This window comes from Tupaia chinensis, unplaced genomic scaffold, assembly GCF_000334495.1.
Source record: "Tupaia chinensis unplaced genomic scaffold, TupChi_1.0 Scaffold143631_1, whole genome shotgun sequence".
In the NCBI taxonomy this organism is placed as follows: Eukaryota; Metazoa; Chordata; class Mammalia; order Scandentia; family Tupaiidae; genus Tupaia; species Tupaia belangeri.
The window spans coordinates 502928-528130 of NW_006203479.1; the positions used below are offsets into that span (position 1 = coordinate 502928).

Sequence of the window (25203 nt, forward strand, 5' to 3'; positions counted from 1 at the left end):
GAAAAACAGCAGATGTATTCCAAATAAAGTTTATTAAGTGACAGATTAAATGGCTGATACATGATTCTAAAATGCTGCATATGGAAAACTGTAACATGCAAAATGGTAATATTTTATTAAGTCCTGCTTTCCTATTTTAAGTGCTGCTTCCACTTACTTGGTTAACCCTGACTTTTCATTCTGAAACTTCTCATTTCATTGCTTAAATCACATAGATCTGACTGTATTTGGTGTCTCTTTACTCTTGGGCTGCCTCTGATGCAGCCGACACACACTCATGCTTGAAGCAAGGCCAAGTAAACGCAGCTGCCTTTGGGCTTCCATACTCCTTTGAGCTGCTCTTAACTGATCTTTTGTGTGAGATCGTCCTAAATAGTGTTTGTGGTCCTGGGCGCATGCAAGTGAGCGCCCAAAACCCTGAGGAGAGACTAGGGAAGGGGTGGTGGTGTGGCCATTCCCCTGAGGGGGTGATTTCTCCCTTTCTATCTCTCTCTCTCTCTCCAGCAAGTGTGTATGCCCTAAAGCAAAAATCTCTCTCTCAAAAAAAAAAAATAGTGTTTTTGGTCTGGGTTGAAGATTCAAGGAGAAGAAAGGAGAAGTGATAAAGACAGTGATGAAGAAAAGGAGCACACGGAAGAGGTCCTCATGCAACTGAGGTGCCATTTGGAATCTCAAAGGTGATTCTATTACAGGTCAGGTTCTCCAGAAAGCAGGCTCCCAGACAGGGTTCTGCATGGAGGATGCTTATTAAGAAGTGCTCCTGGGAACACCCTGTGGCTCACGGGTTAAGGGAGCTGGATCCCACATGGCTGACAGTATGGTTCAAATCTCAGCCCTGGATATTTGAAAACACAGTGCGCGTGTGTGTGTGTGTGTGTTCATGCCCCAAATCCCTACAGTATGGAGAAATGGAAGAGAAGGGACTGTGGTGTGACCGCACCCAATTGGGGGGTGCTTTCTCCTTCTTCTTGTCCGTTCCGATTTGGGGAGCCATGCACCAAGAAATGCCTCAAGGACCAACACCTGTGAGAGGAGAAAGGAAGAGGAAAAGGAAAGCACAGAACACAGGAGCGGGCAGGAGAAACTGAGGTGTGAAACAGGACTCGGAACAGCCTCAGCTGACTCCGCAGCAGCTCGAGTTGGAGAGGCCCGAGCTGCCCCTCACTGGGCTGAAAGGGCAAAGCTCCTGACTCCTCTTCCTCCCAATTGACGAGTTCACTCAATGCTGGCAGTCCTCATGGGGCAGTTGCCTTTGGGGAAGGGGTGTCTCCAGCTGAGGTGATTCGAGAAGAGCTGACACACAAAGGCTGTCTGCCCACCGCACTTCCAGTCTTCCACTGGCTGGTATCCAGGTGGGCATCACGGTGCCCCCCACAGAAACCAGCTTCTTTTTTTTTTTTTTTTTAGAATTTATTTTATTTAACTTTCTTTCTCTCCCTTTCTTTCTTTCCTTCCTTCCTCCCTCCTTTCCTCTTTCTTTCTTTCTCTTTCCTTCCTCCCTCCTTCTTTCTCTTTCTCTCTTTCTTTCTTTTTTCTTTCTTTTTCCTTCCTTCCTTCCTTCCTTCCTTCCTTCCTTCCTTCCTTCCTTCCTTCCAATTTGGCCAGAGTGAGAGAGAGAGAAAGGGAAAGTGAGAAAGCAAGCTGCCAGGTCCAGGACTCAAACCATGGCTGGCCAGGTGGGAATCCAACACCCCTAGCCACCACACCACCTGCTGGCCCCTAGCTTCATATTTTAAAGTAGAAACTCAGGGGCAAAAGTGCTGGGTCAATTACAAATATGAGCCTAAAAACCAGAATATATCATTCCCTTCTTACTATTGGGTTGTTGGAAAAATCATGATGCACTTTTGCATAGAGAAAAGCGTCATGACTTCTGACGACCCCCTATTTCTAACAACAATGAAAAAGCTTTGATTCCTGTCTTGGAAAGAATGATCAAGAAAATACTCATCTGGTTTAAGAAACGTTCCTGAGGCTCCTAGCCCTGTGGCCTAAGGTTAGGAGAGCCAGACCCCATATAACTGACTGCGCAGTTTGAATCTCGGCCCCGGTGGCTTGAAAGGCACAATGGGCGTTTGCGTGCGCATTCCCAGAATCCTGGCAGGACGAGGAAATGAAGGCAGGGCTGCCGAGTGAGGTGACCATGCCCCACCGAGAGGCACTTTCTCCCTCTCTTCCTCTAGTAAACGCACATGCCCTTAGACAAGTTTAAAGAAGGAAAGAAATGTTCATGAATGACATAAATGAGTCCAAACAAAACTAGCCAGAGTGGACTAAGTCATCAAATTCATGACTAAACTATGAATACATGTGTCAGATTTTTACACGAGTTTTGTTTGTGGGTGACTTTATGTTTGCTTCACAGAATACCGTGTTTCTGATCTCTATAAGCACACATACATATATGTGTGTATGTATGTGTAAAACAAAAACAGACTGTAGCTATGTCTCCCTGGTCTAGGTGTTTGCTGGATCTCAGGAGGGAAAACATTAAACTCGGAATAAGCGGGGCTGGCACTAACTAGGGGTGTGCTTGATTTAGCAAGCTGACTAACTGCCTGGTTCTTCATTTGCTAATTTTACTTGTAAGTGATTAGATATCGTATGATAACTTCCTTTAAAATGCTATGGAGGCAGTGGGAGTACACCTTATCTGCCAATAAGCCTAAGAATCAAGTTTCCCTCGGGCTCCCCGTCCCAGCCTCACCCACCTTTCTGGTCTGCATCCCGGCCACATGTGTTGGCTTTGCCTTGAACCCAGCCCCGGGGTCACCACATAGCTGGCTCCTTCTCCTCTCCCAGGCGTTGGTATTAAGATCGTCTCCTCATAGGGCCACATAGCCTGAAGTCATCTTTCCCCAGCTAAGCCAACTTAACCAAATAATCTTTTATATAAACTTATTTTATTATCTTGGTAATGCAATGATTTCAGATAATTTTGCTTATGTATTTATCTGTGTTCCCTTCTTATCCCTGGCACAAAAATTAGTGCCTGGAATTTAAATATTAAATAATTACTAATTTGAAAGAATGAATATAGGCAATTAATATTTATCATTTATATTATTTCTTTTTTTTTTTTTTTAAGAAGTTTTTGACAAAAGGTGCATGTACTCGTCAGAGAGCTTGATAGGGAAAGTGAGAAATTACTCCCCTCCAGGGGAGGTGTCCATGTCACAATCCGTTCTCTTTCATTCTCCTCCTGGGATCTTGGGCATGCACGCACATGCACCAGGTATGATTTTCAAGCCACCAGGACTGGGACTTGAACCACAGTTGGCCATGTAGGAGTCCAGCAATATAACAGCTATGCCATCTGCTGGCTTAATAATTTCCTTTTTTGAGGGGTAGTTTGCTATAAGGCACATGTACTCAGAGGGAAAGAACGAGAAAGAGAAATAGGCAGAGAGGGAAAGTGAGAAATCACCCAACTAGGGGTATGGCCATGATGCAATCCCTTCTGCTCCATTCTGCTTCTGGGATTTGGGGCACGCATGCACAGACACCCTGCATGATTTTCAAGGCACTGGGTCTGAGACTTGAACCACACAGGCAGCCAAATGGGATACAGCTGCCTGACCTCTGTGCCACCCACTGGATCTTATTTATAAGATTTTATGTACACACCAGAAACATGAAAATTGCAGAACTATTTGTCTGGAGGAAAACAAACTCATTCTAAAGTGTTGAGAATAATTTTGAGTAAAAGAAGGGACTAGTATTTTATATCCTAATACCACAGTTTTTATTAAAAGGCTATAATCTTAATATATCTGAATATATTCCTATAGGGCATAATGATTTGGGAAATAAGCATTTCTATTTCCACTGTAGTTTTCGAGATTACAAAAATATATTTGACTATGTGTGAAACATTCTATTCTAGGAGGAAAAAAAATACTAAAAAACTCGTAAGAGTAACTTCCTAATTTCACATTAAAAACAAGCCTATGATGAAGACAATCTATATGAGACAAACATAAACAAGTCATAAGTTAGATCATTAGATTAATATTATTATTAATAATATTATTGCAAGTAGCTTTTACAATTCTTAGCTAGCTTTTGAGCTAGGAATATAAACTGTCCTGGGAGAGTCGCTGAGCTCAGGAAGTCGGCTTCTGACAAGGTCAGACGGAAGGTCCTTTGTGCTCTGGACTGAGCATTTACCCTCACACTCCCATGTGGTTCAGCCCGGCGACGTGAGCCTGTGCTTCCCAGGGCACGTTTACTGCTCCACTGGTAGTTAGGCAGGGTATTCCGTTCTTATCCTCCACGGTCCCTATTTTGAGTTATAAAGTTTATACATGTCCTCTTGTCTGTATTCAGCGAAAAATTCATTTATTTATCTGGGGTTATTCTAGAAATTTAGTCCTTGGTAGAAATCACCATGATTACCACACGGTTTATTTTTACGAAATTTTAATTCTATCTTATTTCAGACATCACCTTTTGAGCTCAAGGGAAAACTATTAGGTATGAGAAAGCTTGGTGTAAAAAAAGTAGATCTTCTTACAGAGGCCAGATACACACAGTGATAGCTGGGATTGACGTCATAACCACAACACAAGCAGGTAAGGCCTCTGAGTATCTGAAGAGCCAGGGCAATAAAAGAAAGACATCCTGGGACCAGAGATGGCGTACATGGTTATGTAATGGACTCCCACGTGGTTGACTGTGGTTTGAGTCCTGGACCCAGCAGCTTAAAACTCATGCTGGACATGTGTGTATGTGTGCCCAAAATCCTGAGGGAAGAACGGAGAAGGGATTAAGGTGTGGCCATCCTGGGGGTGATTTCTCACTTTCTGTCTCTCTAGCGAGCACACACAATCTATAGCAAAAAAATCTCTCTCTCTCTCTCTCTCTCTGAAAAAAAAAAAAAGACATATATAATAAACTATAGGGAAATGGACATTGTGGCCATCCTGGGGGTGATTTCTCACTTTCTGTCTCTCTAGCGAGCACACACAATCTATAGCAAAAAAATCTCTCTCTCTCTCTCTCTCTCTGAAAAAAAAAAAAGACATATATAATAATGCATATGGAAATGAGCATTGACAAATCCTGGAATTATATTTTAAATGTATTTAAAAGGCCAACTTTTTTATGGTAACCTGTTATTTAATGAAATTGTTAGCTTTTCCACATTATGAGTACAGCTGTCCTAGTACTATTAAGACTTTTAGTGAAGAAAATCTTGACAATAAAAGTGGACCCTTGAATGCAGACAAGATCTTTCTGCGATCATTTTGTACAAATCATAATTCTCGGTTGTGTCATACCTAACATCTTACATGTTACAGAGGATGTTAATAAGGTAACAATGCAAGGCAAAAAGTCCAACGCGTGCCCTTGCCGTATTTTACACACACATTTTAGTAACCTCATAAAATTAAGAACGTTTTCCAAATGAAATGTCAAGAGAATCATTTATTTCACCCACGTGACACTGTACCAAGGCCTAGACAGCAATGTTACCAGCCTCAGGAAAACAGAGCAAGTACAAAGCTAAGTCAAAGGCAACTTTATTACAAGACTTTTCCAAACTTCAAAATGCATTTATTACTGAGTGTAGCTCTAACATATAATACATTATATTACAAGGCAGAATGCAATTCTGGTCAGAGATTTAGCTCCCAAGTATTGGCCAAAACATAGCTTCCTATAAATATCAGCAAGGCACAGTAGTTTCTATTTCAGCAAGTAAAATGTTTTTCTGATGTCTCAAAATCATTCATAGTACAACTTATTTTATGTCCTTTTCCTCTGATTTGAAAACAAAGTAAAGTTATCTTATCTATATCCCACTAGCCAAGGCTTGGAAATTGTCTATAACCCTAAAAAGACCCACCAGCTTACAAATATTTCCTTTGGTAGAAAATAGGATATTTGAATCAAACCAAACCAAAAGAACAATATGTCCCCACTGCAAACAGGGACAAGATTCTCTTCTTTGCTTTTGAGGGGCCACATCTGGGCCTCCCAGTGCCCACTTTAAAAGATACTTAAACCTACCATGAACTCTTCTCTAATACAGGCTTTTCTAGAATCTTGTAACCTCATATTTGCTTACTTAGAATAATTTACTACAGATCTGAATGTCACCTAATACTGAACTTCATAGTAAACTTAGGAAACGTACTAATATAAAAGAAGAATTTTCCAAATCAGATGAGGAATTATTTGCTCATCTGCCTCTGCTTCAAACAACCAACCAAATTCAACTTACAACAATAATTCCTTTTCCAAGGTTGCTATCCGTAAATCCACCGAGCAGATCTAACCCCTTAGTTTTCTTTCTTCGGTTTTTACATTTATAAGCTACCGACTAGCACAAAGCATGTTTATTTTCCTTGTTTTCACAACCATAGGAAATTGTTAGAAAAGTATAGAAAAGGTTCTATTTTTCATAAGGCAAATTTCATACAGATTTTGCTGTGAAGTTGGAAAGAAAGAATGAATGAATGAAAAGGTATGTGCTGGCTGTTTGGGGGGCAAGGCTCATAAATCACTGTACGTTAAGAGCACGTGCTGAAACTTCATGGTGCCAGTCACGTAATTTTGTGTATTTGGGACTAAAGACGTGAAGGGGTATCTTTTCCCTGTGGAAATAAAAAAAAAAAAGAGTGATAGAAGAGTCATAAGAAAGAGAAAAAGATTCTACACTAATTCCATCATGCAGAAAACATGCCTTATAAAAGCTTAGCTTTACTTGGCTGTTTTATTAAAAAGCAAAGATTTTAAGAATAGAGCAGATAAAGAAATATAGAAATTAATCTATAGAGCCCTCTCGGAAACACTAATTGTTTTATCACCAAAATGACTTCAAGGGGACACATGAGCTCATTCACAGAGATACATACTGTTAGCAAAGCACCCCCAAGTACATCCTTCGGCCCACTTACCTTAACACTAAAGAAAACAAGACTTAGATACAGCACCCAGACAGTATCTCCTCATTTTAAAAATCAGTAAGTTGTACATTTAAGTCACACAAAAGGCCCCGAAGTTAAATGCGTAGCTTCCAGTTATAAGATAAAACGCCATACCATTACACTTGAAAATCTCAAAAACCAAACTGAGACCATTCATGAAAGAAAAGCACTCAATTTACAAGATGAAGAACTTACTTTGCCTTCTTCGTATTATCAGTTTCAGATTCTGTCACTGAAATAGAATAAGCAATATCTAATATTAGTTTCTCTCGGACTTCAAAATCATGTTAGCAGTTATCTGTACCAATCAATACCAACTGTTCACATTTCATAGTCACACACACACCCATTTCATGTTACCAGTAGCATCCCAACCATTTCTATTATATTTCAGCAGGCGTGGTATTTATAACACCCAGATTACGCATAGCATAACTGAAAAGCAAATTGTCCCAGCTTTGTTTTTCAATACCACCAGCCAGTCTGAATCTGCCAATCTCTCTGAGGTGAAGAACCCATCTGGATCTCTGGGCGTTCACTTACAGTGTTCAGTCCCGGTGATCTGGGCAAGGATCCGGAAGGAGCGAGACTGAGTTGTCCCTGTCCTGGGACGCCAGTCCTCGGTGTCCTCCATCAGCCTCTTCTTGCTGGCGTCGCTGTGAGTGGGTACGTGATAGAACTCCGTGTAGCGCTCCACAATGTGCTTTCTTGGTGGGCTAGGGTTAACGAGAGAAGAAAAAAAAGAGGTAAATCTGTAATTATAGTGAAAGGATAAAATATCCTCTACTGAATTATTTGCAATTTATACAATTAATCCTCGCTACTTCCTTTATGTAGTTTGATTTTACAAGTATACTCAGCCCCGGTTTCTTACAAAACATCTCTTTCTAAAACAGATTTTTTTCTTGTTGTTTTGGAATAAAATGCATGCATAAAGTCATACTACAAGAATGTATTTAACAGAAAAAAATTACCGTTTAGGTGGAATTTTCCTTTTAATTGACAGAAGAAGGCAGCAGGAGAGAGATTTCCAACATGAAGAAAAGCAAAGGAAAAAAGTAAGAACAGGAAGAAGGTAACTAGAAAACGAGAAGTCCACAGCAGTCAGAATCAAACCATTTGAAATAACTTGTGTTTTTCATCATGAGTCATACAAAACAGATTTAAACGACATCCCTAACCACAGCTAAATACAGATATACTGCTAGAACGTACAGGCTTTCACAGAATTAAATGGCCACGTCCTCACCAGGCCCAGAAACTGGGAATGGTTTGGTATAGGCTAAGCTGCACCCCAGACACCATCTGGGGAAGGTTCAGACTGCTGCTCTCTGCATTTTCTCACGAGTATGTGCAGGTATCCCTTCTCCCAAACAGAAGCTGCAGTGCTGCCTCAGCCCTGGGAAGAGCTGCGGTCTCTCAGAAACCACTGGAATATTTATCAAAAGACCAGGATTTACATGTCGGTCCTATGACTTTCCCACTGTGTGATTTTGCAAAAGTCACTGTCACTACATAAGCATCAGGGTTTCTTTATTTATAAGGCAAGACTATCATGAAGTAGTATTGTTCTGAGGATTAAAGGAAACAATATAGTGAAGTTGTTTGTAAACTACAGTTCAGGTACTCTGAGTTTGCTAAGAACACTCGTTTTTTCTATTAACAAAACATAAATATTCAAGACTTTGCAATACACATTACTTTTTTAACACTTTAAGGCCTACTGAACATAATAGTAATATGTATCAGTATTTCTCCTCACCTCTCCCCTCCATCAAAATAGGACAAATGCAAGCTTCTGGAGATTAGGAGTTTAATTTAGAAGAGAAAAAGGAACATGAGTCCGGAGTAGCAGCCGACTGGCACAAGGCCTCCCAGGAAAGTGCTCTGAATGTGGTCAGGTGTGGGTGGCAACATCTACGAGGTGCAACTCCCTGCTAGAGAAATCACAGCACTCTCCGCCAGCCTGCTGTCTTTAATAGTGTGCACTATCAAAACTGGCTTTTACATTTGAAGAGTTTCTTCCCCAGTGAAGATGGTGATGGAATTAAATTAACATTGGCTTTAGAGTCAGACGGATAAGGCTCCAAGCATTACAGGCCCTGCTCAATGTGTATTTTATGTAAGTCACTCAACTTCTCAAAGTCTAATCTCTATGATCAAAGAGAGTAATTTTAATTATTTTTTAAAAATGTATTTGGAATAATATGTAAACTAAACTCTCAAGAGCAAGTATTTTATTTAGAAGTATAGATATTCAACATTAGCAACTTCATTCAAAAAATTTAAAACACTACAGAGGCTCAAAACCACATCTTTAACTGCAGTCTACATTGCCTATAATACTCATTGATTACCCTGAAGGTTATTAACTTACAAAGTTTTTCCGCCATAGAAGCGTGGGTGTGTTAAACACACCCATTGGTTCATAAGACATTCCCTTGAGGGCAAGTTCCCTAGCATTTCTTATGCTCCTTAACATTTTTGAGAATTCTCATGATGAGGAGGAGACATTACTAAAATGTGCAGGAGGTGTTGAGCTGAAGCAAGATGGAAAGTTACCAAAAGACAGTGATGAAAATTAGAAAACAAATGGTTGGTTAAGTACTTACATGGTACCAGGATTACTGAAGAGGAAACGGAATACACAAGAAAGACGTGTCAGAGTAGAGAAGACAGTGATGTTCCCAGAATGACGAGGAACAGACAAAGGAGAGGCGAAAAGGAAGAAAAGATCAAATGAAATTATGAAATTCAAAACAATGAATTCGCATGACGATGTTACACAAACAGCATGCTTCACAATAATCAAATACACATAGAAAAGAATGAACAAACGTTAGGCGGAATTCTGTTACACTGTTCTCAGGACGACTGCTTTATCTTTTGTGGAAAATGGAAAACTATTTTATGAATGAATGCTAGTGCAAACCTCAAGTTGCTAAATATCAAGAGAAAGACTGTATTTTTTAAATGTCTAGGTTTTCACAAATTCATTTTAACATGAATCCAAAGTCTTACTATGTTCCTAATAAAAGGCCAGGGAATAAATAAGATGTAAGATATAGAAACAAAGCATTTGAGAATCACTTTGAAAACCCGAAGAGAAAGAGAAAGAAAATCTTTCAGTCTCACATAATAGAAGTATACATATACATTGATGGCAAGTGCAATCTCGCATAAATTACCTTGAGTCTTCTCTTACAAAGGAATGACATGCTATTTGAAAATTGCTCACTTCGTACAGTGCAGTGATTATGATGGAGAATGTGGGCAGCCCAGTGGGTCATAAATAATGGGCGATCGCTTAATTTTCATGTGCTCCCCTGTCCCTCAGTAACACACCCTCATTCACAACCAAGTCCTAGCAACTTCAGAAGTGATTTGTGAGAACACCATAGTTCTACACGATCAGCAACGTAATTACTGCCCAGAAAGCCATGTCTGAAATGATACAACAGAAGAACTAAGTAACACCCAAAGAGGGAGAACCACGAAACGTAATTCATTCACGTGGTCTATGAAGTACAGATCCACTAAAAACCTAGACATTGTGATTCCGTCATGAAGAAGACTGAATTTATGATTGGGGAAAACAGAAAAGATATGGAATGTTGAAGTGGGGAGATTAATGTCTCTGTACTGACTGACATGCATGGCATTCCCTTTTGAAAAAACAATGTAATACACTGTAAAGTTATATGTAATCCAATGTAATATAAAGAAGATTATGATGATAATAAAAATAAAACAAACAAACAAAAAAAAAATGCCCACACTCATCCCTGAGACCTACGACTATGTTATTTAACATGTCAAAAGGCAGCTAAAATTATAAATGGAATTAAGTCTGCTAAAAAAAAAAAAAAAAGAAGACTGAATTTTAAAATTGAACACACTGCAGTGTTCGATTCTGCATTGATGTTCAATCGCAGTGAGTCCTAATTCATGACAAACACAGTTTATAATGCTAAGACTGGGTGAAGCTCAATTTCCACATATCAAAGTCAGTTTCATAAACTCAACGGAGGGCTGAGTGTCACTGAGGGAGGGTAGAAGATGGCAAGAACTTGGTCTCGTCATCTGCCAGTAACGGATCTTCTCTGGCCACAATGTAAAGCCTTCTTTCCTTTGCTATTTTAAACAGCAGGGAAACTGTTTTTACAATATACCCTTCCCCGAATACAGGAGGATTTTAGATGTGTACTTATATGTGTCAAGGTTTAAGTAAAATATCACATCAGCATGAAGTTAGTGGGGGAAACGGTCTATGGTGTAGTGAGAAGCAGCAACTGGGAGGTTAACTGATTTCAATAGGAAGATGCTATTTGAGTAAGTCAAACAAATATGTTCACATGTTTTAGGAAAGGTGCCCGAATGGAATAGCCTATCACACACTGCAATGGAAAGTGCCAGCATGACAGCCAGGGGACCAGCTTCTAACCCTGGCGATGCTACTGCCGCCCCCGTGCCCCGGGCAACCTGCCACCTGCAGAACCTTCAGGTTTCTGCAAAATGAACAACGCTTTTCTGTCTTTCTGGCTTCTTGTAAGGACTCAGTTTAACATAACTGAATGCAATTTGTAAACCATACAAACACAGGTGTGATTTTGGAACAGATCCCTCAACTGCTCAAAAAAAAAAAAGGGGATCAAACCCAATTGTAGTTTCTACACATCATTTCTCCCGTATAATCTCAATTCATTCACATGATTGCAATTTAACTCTGTAGTAATTAAGAACGTACACTAATTCGAAGTAACAGAAAGAAGCCCAAGTCACAAGCAGGCAATACAGCAGAAGGCACATCAAAAGCTGGCTTCAAAGACCTGGGTCAAATCTAAGCTCTATCAATTACCAGATGCATGACTTGAAAAAACTATGTGATCTCCTGGTGTTCAAGGTTTAATGAGAATTAACTCCCACGATACGTTGAGAAGTACCTAGCACAGTGCATAGTAATGCCTAATAAATTAATCTCAATCTTAAATTTAAAATTCCAATATTTAACCTAAATATTTAAATTTATTTTTCCAAGTCCCACTGTCTCCCTTTTACAAGCCATATTGTTTGTTAATTTGGAATCCAGTAACTAGCCAAATTTTTTGTGTGTAGGAATTTAATTTAGAAGCTGGCCCCCAAGCCTTCTGGATCTGGATCCCACATGGCTGACCTTGGTTCAAATGCTAGGCCTGGAGGCTTGAAAAGCACACCAGCATACGTGCGCACATGCCCTCAAATCCCGGCAGGGTGGAGAAATGGAGGAGAAGTGATTGTGGTATGACCCCACCTGATGGCAGGGGTTGGGGGGAGTTACAGGGGTGCTTTCTCCCTCTTCCCTACCCTCCTCTGTCACTGTCTCTCTTTGGCAAGTAAAAAAAAAAAAAAGAATTCAGTTTTAAATAGACAAACAATAAGTCAGGGTTTGAGGATGTTTTACTAGTCCATGAGTGTGTAATATTCCTAGCTATGTATCAAACTCTTTAGTCAGTGACACCACAGCCACAGTGTAATGAAGCTGCCCTAATAATTCAATAGTTAATTCTTTAGGGTGTGTCTGAACATAGATAGGCTGTATTTCCAACTCTCTTATAGTTCACACTGTGATGCTAAATAAATTTCAGCACATGCTCAGAATAATCAAAATTAATACTCAATTTAAGTGCTGTCTAATATAATTTTTATCTATTTTGAAATTTAGTAATTACTAGGCAGTTTAGTAAGCAACAGAACACAAACGCAAGGTTTGAAAGTGTACCACAAGGATTTCCAATGTCCACACCACTAACTCTGACACTTGGTAAGTTGGTAACTACTTCTCTTAACTCATTCCCAAGGCAGATGGACGTTCTGAAATTCACTGACATCCAACCGCATAGGTAGCAATCTCAACCACCTAGCAACATTTTAAGAATTAAAGCTCTCCAGAAAAACCATAAAGGTTCTTAGAGACTTTACCTATGAAACATTGGCTTCTAATATTAATAGACATTAACTTCGTTTGACAAATGCTATTCACTAGTGGTGTAAGAGTTTACACGTTCTCTTCTATCTCTCTGTCTTCTAATAGTCTCAATGAATTGAACTGCATTCTCCCAAGCATTGCTTCTTCGAACCATTACACAGCAAACTCCACATATATTCTAGGGCATAGTTAAAAGCACTACTACTCATTAACATAAAGCAATTCACCGCAACATAGCAATGCAAACCAAACTTATCGAAAACACTAAATGTGGTTATTCTAAATGATAACTTTTGCAAAATTTAACTTAATTTTGCAAAAACCAGCCATTCATGCTGTTTACTCATATATAAATCACCATATTTCCTCTCCAGTAATGTGGATACTAACTTTGTCACTTGTGTTTTCTGCAACGAGAAAATCATTTTATAATATTACTACCACATCATTATTTTTGTATATGCCATGCTCAGGTTCTTCAATTACTGTATAGAAACTGTTAGAAGAAACAGCAGTCCAAGAAAATGGAAGGAAAGGAATGTAAAAGACTTACCTCTGAATGCGGTGGCACATTATAATGCAAGGAAAAATGGAATGGAAAAGTGCTTGATGCAAAATAGCCTCCTTTCATAAAGTCCCATTCTGCTCTTAGGAGAGTAAGGAGACTAGGAAAGGCAACAGCAAGCCTGGACCAACTTTTTGTATATATAGAAGAAAGATTTCAAATTTCTCTTTTTTTTTTTTGAAGAGGTTTTTTTGCTACAGGGCGTGTGCACTCGCCAGACAGACAGAGAGTGACAGAGAGACAGAAAGCGAGAAATCACCCCCCAGGGGGGATGGCCACGCCACAATCCCTTCTCCTCCATTCTCCTCTCGGGATCTTGGGCACGCATGCACACAAGCCCAGCGTGAGTTTAAGCCACCGGGTCCGAGACTCAAACTGTGGTCGGCTACATGGGAGTCCAGCGACATAGCCATTACGCTAACTGCTGGTCCCTCAAATTTCTTAAAATGCTTTTATCATTATTATTTATAAGGAGTAATGGAAATGTTTATACAGTATTAAAAATATTCTAAAAAATCAAGATATTCTACAAATTTCACACAATTAATTATAAATAATTATCCTTTGGTAGTGATGTTTAATAGGCTTTTGCTTATTAATCCTATAAAAATTTGGGTGGGGATGTCAATCAAATTAGCTACCCACTTTAAATCACTTAAAAACTAGTGCTCCTTCTAGAGATTTGAGGGGATAAACAACTTACAGATTTATGTTTACATCTTTCTGCACTCCTCAATTTTTGGTCACCAATACATATTATTTTTAAAATAAAAAGTAATTAATAAGAATAGCTCTTGACTTAGGACAGAGATTTGCTGCAGATCTTTTGCAACATTATAAAGATCTGGGAAATAGAATAGCAAAATATTGGATACTGATTTCAGAAAAAGTTTTTGACAGCTGATACAGAAAATGCATTCATTAGTTCTCAAAACACTTGTCAAACGACACATCCTTGACTAGCAAAATGTGTGACGTATTTTTGATTTCTCTAATCTAAATGCGGGGAGAGAAAGACAAGTTATTTTATAATGTCATAGACACCAACTTCGTCTTCAGAGTAATCACGTTTTCACTGTTTTAACATCTGGACAACATTCTAAATCAAGCCATTTAAAAGGCAACCAGCTTGCAAATACAACGTAGTAACTCACTTGTTGATGATGTAAAATATGTAATAATCCCTTTTCTCTTTAATTTTTGCACAGTGGTGGGAAGTAGGCAGGTGCTTAATTAACACTTGTTGATGGAATGATTAAGAAGCCACTACACATCTCTAGATATAATAGTCTACTTTTGTTTTGAAAATCGTAAGCTTTAAATCATTTCATGTTTTACTACCAAACTTGTGCTTACAAAACACAAAATTTAAGCTGGCTATGCTTCAGATGTTTTAAACCAAGTAGTCTTCCATAATCTCAATTTGCTTTCACCTCTACAATTTTCCATTGAGAAGACTTTCCCAGCAAACTTCAAGAAGCGTAAGGAGAAAACATTTTAGTTAAGACACTTCCTTCGGTGGATGTTTTCCCTACCGAACTTGGAATTTAGTAAATATAGAGAACTTCTGTTTTCGTTTTCTCTGTGGCCAATGTTTGAATGGCAGTGTCTTTCTTTTCAGAGTATCTATTACGATTACTCTAAAATCTATTGTCTTAAAATAGACAAAAAAAATAGCAAAAAAAAAAAATTACAACCAAATATAGCTTAAAACTACATACTGTTTCTCTCCCTCACAGGAAATAAGAAACAACATTCTTTGAAGGTCACTCACTTTCCTTACGATGTTCATCACAACGTAGGAAAACCACACCCACAGACCTTATGTCCAGCCGGGTTGCTTTCTTCCAGCGCCCACTGCTCTCAGCAGCAGCCTGGAATCCAGCCACCACCTCTTTCAAAGCCCAGGTTGCCATGGCAGCAGTGCTCCAGAGAGCAGGGGCTCTTCATTACATGAATTAACATTCGGAAGGGATTATCTCATAGAAAGGACCTATCCGCACAATTATTTTAATTGTATTTTCCTGGGAGCTGGCATTGGTTAAAAAACAACAGGCATGCAGGTTATTTCCCTTCGTTTTCCTTTTAAGGTACATTTTCATCACGATGAATCGATCAGAATGATTTTACACAGATGACTCTGCCTTAGAAGAATTGTCACTGAATTCCAAAAGGACTCAAATGGCCCTCTATAATTGAAGTTGGCTGAAAATAGATATGCAGTCATAACTTTGTGTCGCTCAAATGAATGTATTACTACAATGTTTTAAAAAAACGTGAAAAAAAGATTTTGAAAACTTTTGGTAACATGATACATTTCATGCTCATTGGGTTAAATTTGTTTTAGAAAAAAATCTCTACAATGAAAATATTCTCGAATTTGCTTCTGACATCCCTTGTTATTGCCTTTCCATTAATGTTTGTTTTTAGAGAACAAATTCATCTTTATCTGAAAAGAACAGCTAGCTATCTTCTCTGTGCTAAGGCTTCCTTTATAGACAGGAGTCTGAGTATAAAGTAGACTTGTTTTCTGCTTTCCTAAAGCTACTGGGGGGGGGCGGGGGAAGCTTCTTACAAACTCATTTCCTCTCACTACTGGGGGGGGGGAAGCTTCTTACAAACTCATTTCCTCTCTCCTTAGGAAGAGATACATATGGTGACAACTGTAATCACTCTGTAACTTTTGGTGGCCAATAAAAGAATGGAAAACTTGAGAAAGAAAGATTCAAGATTTGCCTTGCATTATAAGTGCCAGCTGCTCAGTGCTGTGCCGGGGCCTTGGAGAAAGAGTTACAAAGTATGTCACATGGATTGTAACATGTCAGAACACAGTAATGGGGTTTCCAATAACCTGCAATTGCTTAGCAGAGGGTGCTGTATGTACATAATATAAAGGCCACGTGTTAATGAAGCAAATAAACCTCATCTCCCTTCCTTCAAAAAACAGCTAGTTGGTGTTGGGGGGAGAGGGGGAGTAGATCAAGTGTTTGCTGGAAATCGCCTAAAAGAAGAGTTCTGAAAAGAGCAGAAAGCACCCTTAGCCACCTACCCATTTTGCTGTTTACTGTCACCCTGGGATCCTCTTCTCTGTCCCTCTGCTAGCTCCTGAGCAGTCTCGGAACACACGCTGGTGACTGTGGGCTGCCGTGGGACATTAACTGCAGTTTTACCAATGCTCACTGCAGAGGAGCACTGGTCAGCACTGAGATGGGCGTGAGCATGCGGTCCAGATGCAGCGGACGGGGGAGTGACAGCAGCCACAGGTGGCGGGGAAGCGTGTGATGAAGTGGTCGCATGGGCCGGGGTGAAGGCGGACGATGGTGATGGGATGGATGTGACTTTTGGTGAAGACACAGAACCAAAGGGCCGTGGTGCCTTATTGTAGGCCATGTTGGTTGTGGAAGTGACTTTGGGCACAGCAGGAGATGTAATGGGCACAGGCTTAACTACTTCTTTAGGTTCTCCCTATGTAAAATAAAAATAAACATATACAAAAACACACCAAATACATGCAAAATATATCCACTGGAGAGAACACACAGCTGATTTTTTCAAAGACAAACACAATCATGTTAGCAGCCCAAATAGCATGTTTCCAGAAAAAAACAATGAGTCGATAAAGCACAGTGTGCATGCTACCTGATCCCAGCATGCATCGCCCAGTTACCCACAATAATTTATATGCACTTTTTTATAAAAATGGAAGGAGTTTCAAAATATTTAGAAGATAGAGGAGGAAAACTACCAGAAATACCATCATTAAGTATCAATTTAGACATATTCCAAGGGAAAAAAAAATTGTAATACTCCATAATAAGCAAAACACTGCTAGTTGAAATGTTTTATATTTTAAAATATCCAGAGACTCAACTATAATTTCATTATTTACAAATTTAATTTGTTTCCAGAATGCTATTATTTGATTTGGATAGAAGCAGAATCATATTTTTAACTTTCAGATTAAAAATACATAAATAAATAATGTGGAATATAAGATAATTTTCATCTAATTCATAAAGGGGCATAATTATCTTGAATCAAGAATTTGAAAAGAAGACTGAAAAAGCAAACAAATGAACAAAACAAAACTGATCCTTTCTGTCTCCTGTAATCCATCTCTGTTTCCCTCTCTGAATGTTTTAAGATATGATTCAGAGGTAAAGTAAAATTCTTTGCCTTTTCCAAAATAAATATTTAATAGTTACATGAGAAAAAAAATTAAATATTTCTTCACTGGCAGCAGACAAAAAGAAAATAAGTAACTAATCAGAAAGATCAGTTCCAACTAAAAGTACAAAATTTTGAATTTGAAAATCCTATTCCAAAGCCTATTTAGAGTAAAAAAAAAAAAAAAACAGATTAAGTTCCTATGACATTCAAGAATAAATTAAATGCCTACTTGTCCTATTCCACCATAGAAAAGTAATTAAATTTTTAAAAGATCATTAAACTGGTGGCTCTATGATGTTTAATTTTAAGCAAAAAAGATAATCTAAAGTAATCTTACAGAAATAAGAAAAAATAATTGAGAAAAACAAATAGTTTAAGGCTTAGGCAAATCAATATAAGAATAATTCAATGAAAAGATACAAAGAAAATTAGGAGGAAAACTCAAAAAGCATAACCAGATGTTTCTGAATGATGGTTTGGAGTAATTTAAGGATATATATGACAGAAAGGGGGTACTTGTCCATAACTAATCCAAGAATACTCTGAAATATAATTAAATACTATTAGTAAAATGTTATTAAAGATTTATTGTGATATTAATTTTTGGTAAGCACTTATTCATTCTCTTTAGAGAATATGAAAATAAAGATAGGCAAATTAAAAGTAAATATGTATAAATATAAAAAAGGGGGTCATTAGTTACGTACAATGTATGCCTTTGGAAATAATGTTTTATAACATAAGTATAATTACAAATGGTAATTCTGTATATGTTAATTTCCATTTCCTCCTCATCTTTTAAGGAAAAAAATTATGAGGAAAACTGGATTGAGACTACGAACTAAACATAAACATGGCGGGAGACAGCCGTGGAAATCACAGTGGCCCAAGAGGGACGATCAATCGGCCCCCCCAGTGGTGCTGGGTTACAAACCTTTTGAACATGAACAGGCTCAGGCTTGGGTGTAGAAGATGCTCTGGGGAAAAGAAGAAAAACAGAACGTGAATTTTAGCAAACTTGTAAGTCTCTCGTTAATGGGATTTTTACTGTTTTACTGTATACTTTCATATATTACACCATCAGAATTTATCATTTCATAAGTTACAGTTTTGACTATTCACATTCTTCGAATGAGTTCATGTAAATCACACACTGCAAGATACTGATTGGCAGTCTCTGTTACCCTAGAAACTCCACTGAGGAAAGACAAAGACTGAGTTTGCTAACGTGCCCATGTTTACCATCTCTGAGTTAAGGTCAGTCCCACCTAAAAGGGGAAGGTATAGTAAAGATGACTTTTTGATCCCTGAATGATTGCCAACCAACTCATGTGGATTTCCATCTCCAAAATGGTTTGTTTCCCAAAGCTCCATGTTTGGAATTTTTTCTTAGTGGGTGGTGATCAGATGTTCCCCAGAAATGTATTGGGGTCTGATTGTACTGATTGTATTACTTAGCTGTTAAGTGACTAATTCCCTTGTGGTGTCCTGTGGTGTCTCCTAGGACCCAGCACCATCAGGGTCTGTAGGCAAAGAGAATGAGACAAAACAGGAAAGAGAAGACCACGCATACACAGAGCATATTCCGCTCTGCTAAAAGTCCTCCCTTCCCACATTACTGATACCTTTCGGCTTTCCAGCCAACATAAATGTGAGTAATGAAACAACTACTTTTACAAAATCAGCCAGGTTCAGGCATTTGTTAGCAACATAGTAACAGACTAAGACAGAAGTGGGCATAGTCAGCAGTGTTGCTACAGATATTGGGAAATGTGGAAACTACTTTAGAACCGAGGGATGTGCAGAAATAAGGAGAAGGCTAGGTAAAGCCTAGATTCTGGTGGAAGTTCAAATGAACAAATGGAAAATAAACTAGAACTTTTTAGAGATTGGTTAAATGGTGGTGACCAGGACACAAAGAAATATGGGTGAAAATTGCTGTTCTGAGGAGGTTTCAAAGAAAAATGAGAACATTTTTTTTTTTAGAAATTGGAGAAGCATATCCATGTTACACCCTTCTAACGAAGAATTTGGATGAAAAAAATGTCCGTGTCCTAGGCGTTGTGGAATTTTGAATGTAAGAGATGAAAAACTGGCTAATGAGATTTCAAAGCAAAATATAGAAGAACTGCATACGTATTGTTAACTGCACTTAGTGAGATGAAAGAGAAACCCACAAGGGTACGGACCATGCTCTGTTCTGCTAAACATTCTGCCTCCCTCCATTTGGTGAGGCCTTTGGACTTCACGGCCAATGGAAACCGTGAGTCACAGTAAACGTCGATTTTCTTTAGTTCATTTAGTTTTTAGGTATTTCTGTTAGCAACACAAAAACAGGCAATAAGACAAACAGGGTTTGCCTTTTCTCCTAACATATATGAACAAGACTGTAGGGTACTGGGCCTCTTTGTGAAGGCAGTGAATTCTGCTGAATCGGGCTACTGAACAGGTTTGTTTGTTTGTATTTATATTCAATGCTTCCGCAAGTTCGAGTCTTTCTTACACTAAATTAAACTGTCTATCCTTCCACCACATTATCATTTCAGTAGAGGCCCCATGTCCCACTTGTGTTTGTCAACACAGTGCCTGGCATATAGCAGGCCATCAATAAAGAGCGAGGATGGAAGAGAACAAGACATAAATCCATACTCAAAATCTGTTTCTAAATTCCAATTCATTTTGTTTTTGCATATGCTTTTTTAGCATATGCTTTTTTGTACTGTGCTATTATGAGGCCTTTAGTTAGCGTGGACAGCAATTGGTTTGAAATTATCTCATATAATCATGACAAGAACTGAAGTAAAAACTATTATTATTTTCATTTTTCAGATAAGGAACTTCAAAATTTCACTAAGTAAACTGCTTAGGATGGAGGTAAGGCCTAAGGTTCTGGCATATAATATACTCCCTATATAACTAAGTGATTGTAAAAACCAGTTTAGAAGGCTATTGACCTAACATTAAGGTACAAGTTCTGTTTAGCAGCAATCAGACTCCTCTCATATCACACCAGCCCAAGGACAGGACAGCAAGTGCAGAATGGAAGAAACATCAGCACAGTAAGTAAATACTCTGATCATTTCAAGCTATGACCCATGAGATCATTTTATTCATAAAGACAACAGCTCCCGAATAGAAGACACTAGCAGAGGCTATTGGGCCTCTACAAGCATAACCTGGTAATGAACTTTGATCAACATTGTTAACATGGATGGAATTTTCCAATAACAACGAACGTAGCCAGCGAGGGCGGGTGCTGCCTGAACAACTTAAGCTGATGAGAGGCCACCGTGGATGCTCACGCTCAGCGCCTGCAATACAGGTTACACTCTGGTTGCACAACTTTCCATGTGTCCTCTCAAACAGACGACTCCTTTTCACTTACAGAGTCATTACAATAAGCAAAGGACACAGGTTCAAGTACAGAGCAGTGGAATCTTCCTTTCAATGAAATTTCACAACAAGATGTAATCCCAGAAGACCTACTTATTAAAACCACCCAAGGCATTATTAAAAGTTTGCCAAAAACAGAGAATGGTATTCTTTTTCCTGAACACTTCAAGGTGCTTAGAGCGCTTCCAGCAACATAAAACCAATTTGTAAAAAAGAACATGCTGTTTAATAGTCACCAGGTTTCTAAGCTGAAAATAGAAGTATCATACATCTAATGAAAAGAAACCCCTAAGTTTTTATAGGTGTTAGTTCATAAAGAGTGTTAGCAGCAACAACAAAAAATCCTGTAATGACTAGTTTTCATTAATTTGGGAGTCCAACATCCTATTTTGTTGATAAGGCATTAGAATGATAATAAATTCTAACATACTTTATCAATTGAAAAGTTGATATAAAAAATACTGTTTGAAGTTTTGAATTCACAAGACAAAATGTTCCATGTGAAATATGAATGTCTGTCCAGGTTGCATCTGAGAAAATCTTCAAGAGCAATGGCGGGAACTAAGAATCAGTCAGGAAAAGAAGACTACAGGCCCTCAAAATGCTAGGGTTGAATCCAATATACATTAAAAATGCATCCTTTTACAGGGTAAAAAAAAAAAAAAAAGAAAGAAAAATGACTTATAATTAAATGTCAAATGAAATAACTGACACTAGATGCATTAGAAGCTAGTTCTCAGGGCCAGCAGATAGCACAGAGGTTAAGGGCATGCAGTTTGAGTCCTGAACCTGACAGCTCGAAAAACACACCTGGTATATGTGCATGCATGCCCAAAACCCTGAGAGAAGAGTGGAGGAAAAGGAACTGCAGTGTGGCCATCCCCCCAAGGGGGTGATGTCTAACATTTTTCTTTCGTCTGTCACTCTCTGGCAAGTGCATGCAACCTATAGCAAAACTACAAAGTTCTCCTGGTTAAAGTATTTAAATGACCATCAAACGAGTTACGGAATCACTGAAAGTTAAGAAGGTTCCTTAGAGTTACTTTCTTACAAGCCAATCAGGATTTGTCTGACTTCCGTTTGAATATTTATAGAAGCTCAAGATTTCAGCCATGTTAATTTTGAAGCTTTCTATTAAAATGTACTTTGTTTAAGGATGTTATCTTGGTCTTTTGAGCAAACTGCAGCCCTTGTCCACATTTAAAATGCTTGAAAAAAATTTTTTTAGCTTTCTAAACAGTATGTGTGCTTGCTGCAGAGAGAGAGGGAGGAAGGGAAGGAGCAAGAAAGAGAAAACCGTAAAGTGAGAAATCACTCCCCCGGGGGGATGGCCATGCCATGATCCCTTCTCCTCCATTCTCCTCTTGGGATTTTGGCCATATATGGATATGTGGCCAGTGGGCTTTTCAAGCAGCCAGGTCTGGGACTCAAACCGCACATTAGGCCATGTGGGATCCAGCCACCTTAACCACCCACATCACCTGGCCTGCCCCCTGGAAAAACATTTTTAACACACTGTATATCATAAAATCTATACCAAGTATCAGTTACATTTTAAAAGATCAGAAGGCGGGGCCAGCAGATGGCATAATGGCTAAGTCACTGAACTCCCACATAGTTGACCACAGTTCGAGTCCTGGACCCGGTGGCTTAAACTCACTGGGAGCATGTGCATGCATGCCCAAATCTCGAAAGGAGAATGGAGGAGAAGGGATTGCAACGTGGCTATTCCCCCCCCCCCTGGGGGGGGGTGATTTCTCGCTTTCTATCTCTCTGTTTCTCTCTGTCTTTCTGGTAAGCGCACGCGCCCTATAGCAAAAACCTTTCCAAAAAAAAAAAAAATTCAAGTATTAATAATATACAATATATGAGTATAGCTCTTTTAGAAAACACTTGGACCTTTATTAATAAATAAAATACAAGCCTTTAAGAAAGCTCATTTAATAACCAACTTCTGGGCATCTATCATAATTGTGGAAATAATCTGATATATAAAAATGACATTACATATAAAGAGATTAATTCAAGAAAGTATAATTTATAATAATGCATTTTCAGAAACACTCTAATAAATATGCAACAACAGGGACATAGTTGTAATATAACTACATAATGAAACATTGTAAAATCATTTTTAGGAAGAACTCTGTGTTGCCTGATGAAACACTTTATGATATCAAGTTAATAAAAAGATATAAAATAGCATATACAGCCTGCTCAGGGCAGAGGAAAAAGCACAAATTTTTAGAAGATACTCACTCTGAATATTTATTTAACTTTTCTGTTAGGTGTTTGTTTTCCATATTTTATACAATGTACGTGTACTATTTGTGTGTGTGTATTTGTGCGGGTGCGTGTGTGTCTGTGTTACAGAGTATGTGAACTAGCCAGAGAAAAAGAGACAGAGAGGAGGAGGAGGAAACACCCCCTCTCATGGGAACGGCTCATGTGCCTGGCATGTTTCTCACGCCTCTGGGCCTGGGACTTGAACTAGCTAGTCAGCATATGGGATCCAGCTGCCTTATCCACCACCCCACAGAGCTGGCTCCGTGTACTACTTTGTAAGTATTCTGACTGTAAACTATTCCTCAAAGCATGTTTTATGTAAAACGACTTTCAAAAAAGTAAAACGACAAAGTGCTGCCCTGGAGGACATAAAGGGTGTTTGAAAACTTTGTGGAAAATGTGTAAAATGAAAATACTATAAGTGGATTTAAACATTTTTACACCAATCTAAACCCATGCTTTAGTTCCATGTTTCCCATGAGCTTCTGGAGTCCTCTCATACCTGGAAAAAAAATGAAGCTACAATCACATAGTATCTTAGCCACTGGACTCAGTGCCTTTAAATGTCTCTGAATTGCTGCCCAAACTGACTTAAAGGAGAAATTATTATTTAGAAGGCATTTTTCAAGACTGGAGTGAGAAGGAGAAAAACCTTCTAGGAAATGTTATTTTAAGCAAATATTTAAAGGAAAAGTAAATCTTTGTATTTAAAGAAATATTTAAAGAGAAAACAAATCTCGGTTGTCTGCAATGTTTACTTAAGACTTACAACTGACTAAAAAAAATATTGGGAAGAAATATTACAATCCTTAAATTCTTGAAAACTTTTATTATATGAATTATCATCTTTATCAAACTACTACTTTCTTGAACTTTATGTTTAATAAGGCACCCAAAGACTACATGCCTAACATAATCAATGTTTAGGGACAGAAATTCTTTTGTCAAACTGGACTATAAATATCTCTATATTCTCTGGGAAGAAAATCCTAATGCATAAACAAGGGAAACCATTTATCAAAATCAAAATGAGTGTAGATGTCATTCGCTTCTTTAGACAATTATTCTGAGTATCACCTTTAATGTCACAGATTACATGGAAGCAAATAAGTAATTTTTAAAGAATGTTGGGAACCAGCAGTTGGCGTAATGGCTATGTCACTGGACTCCCACGTAGTTGACTGCGGTTCACGTCCTGAACCCGGTGGCTTAAAACTCACGCTGGGCGCGTGTGCCTGCGTGCCCAAGATCCCGAGAGGAGAATGGAGGAGAAGGGATTGCGGCGTGACCATCCCCCCTGGGGGGTGATTTCTCGCTTTCTGTCTCTGTCTCTCTCTGTCTGTCTGGCGAGCGCACGCGCCCTTTAGTGAAAAACCTCTCCAAAAAAAAAAAAGAATGTTTAAATAAACAGCTTCGAAAACTAAGGTACACTATAAAAAATTATTCCCACATTTTTCTCTGCAAATCCTGGCAAACACGCCGTGGCATAACACAGCTTCCTTTGAACCTCAGTAACCATCACAAGTCGCTTCTGTCAGCGTGCGAGTCTCACACCAGCAGAGATCCTGGCAGTGGCTTAGTGCCATGGCTCAACAATCCACCCATTGTTCTCCACCCCCCTTGGTGTGAAGCCACCGTACAGGAGTAAACCATGACGCTGAGATACCAGTGCTTGGCCCAGTCCTATCCTCAGCTCCTGGAATTTGAAGAACAAAGCCATCAGTGTGGCTAGTACAATCCATTGAAAGTTGATTAATTTTTGTCAAAGTAGTACCCAAAATAAAAACCCCTGGTGCATTATAGCCAGTTTCAGAACTTCTAGCTGAGCAGTTGAAAGGAGTTCTAAGTTGTAATGGATTGTCCTGACGAGAATAAACTGTAGCGAAAAC

At 38.8% G+C, this 25203-nt stretch overlaps 1 protein-coding gene across 10 annotated transcripts in view; it reads right to left on the reverse strand.

The window, feature by feature from the left end:
* Positions 1-25203, reverse strand: part of PDLIM5 (PDZ and LIM domain 5) — a 193652-nt gene that overhangs the window by 65679 nt on the left and 102770 nt on the right. For 3 of the 10 annotated variants that reach the window (XM_006164489.3, XM_006164493.2, XM_027766693.1), the window contains 4 exons: positions 18570-18612; positions 16515-16606; positions 7479-7651; positions 7131-7167 (listed from right to left, as the gene is read on the reverse strand). In XM_006164489.3, the coding sequence (XP_006164551.1) occupies positions 7131-7167; positions 7479-7651; positions 16515-16606; positions 18570-18612 (345 nt within the window). Of the gene's footprint in view, positions 1-6504; positions 6603-7130; positions 7168-7478; positions 7652-7909; positions 7928-9547; positions 9563-16514; positions 16931-18569; positions 18613-25203 lie in introns of those variants that run through there. The other 7 variants (XM_006164486.3, XM_014582507.2, XM_006164492.2 and 4 more) reach the window with 6 other exon arrangements.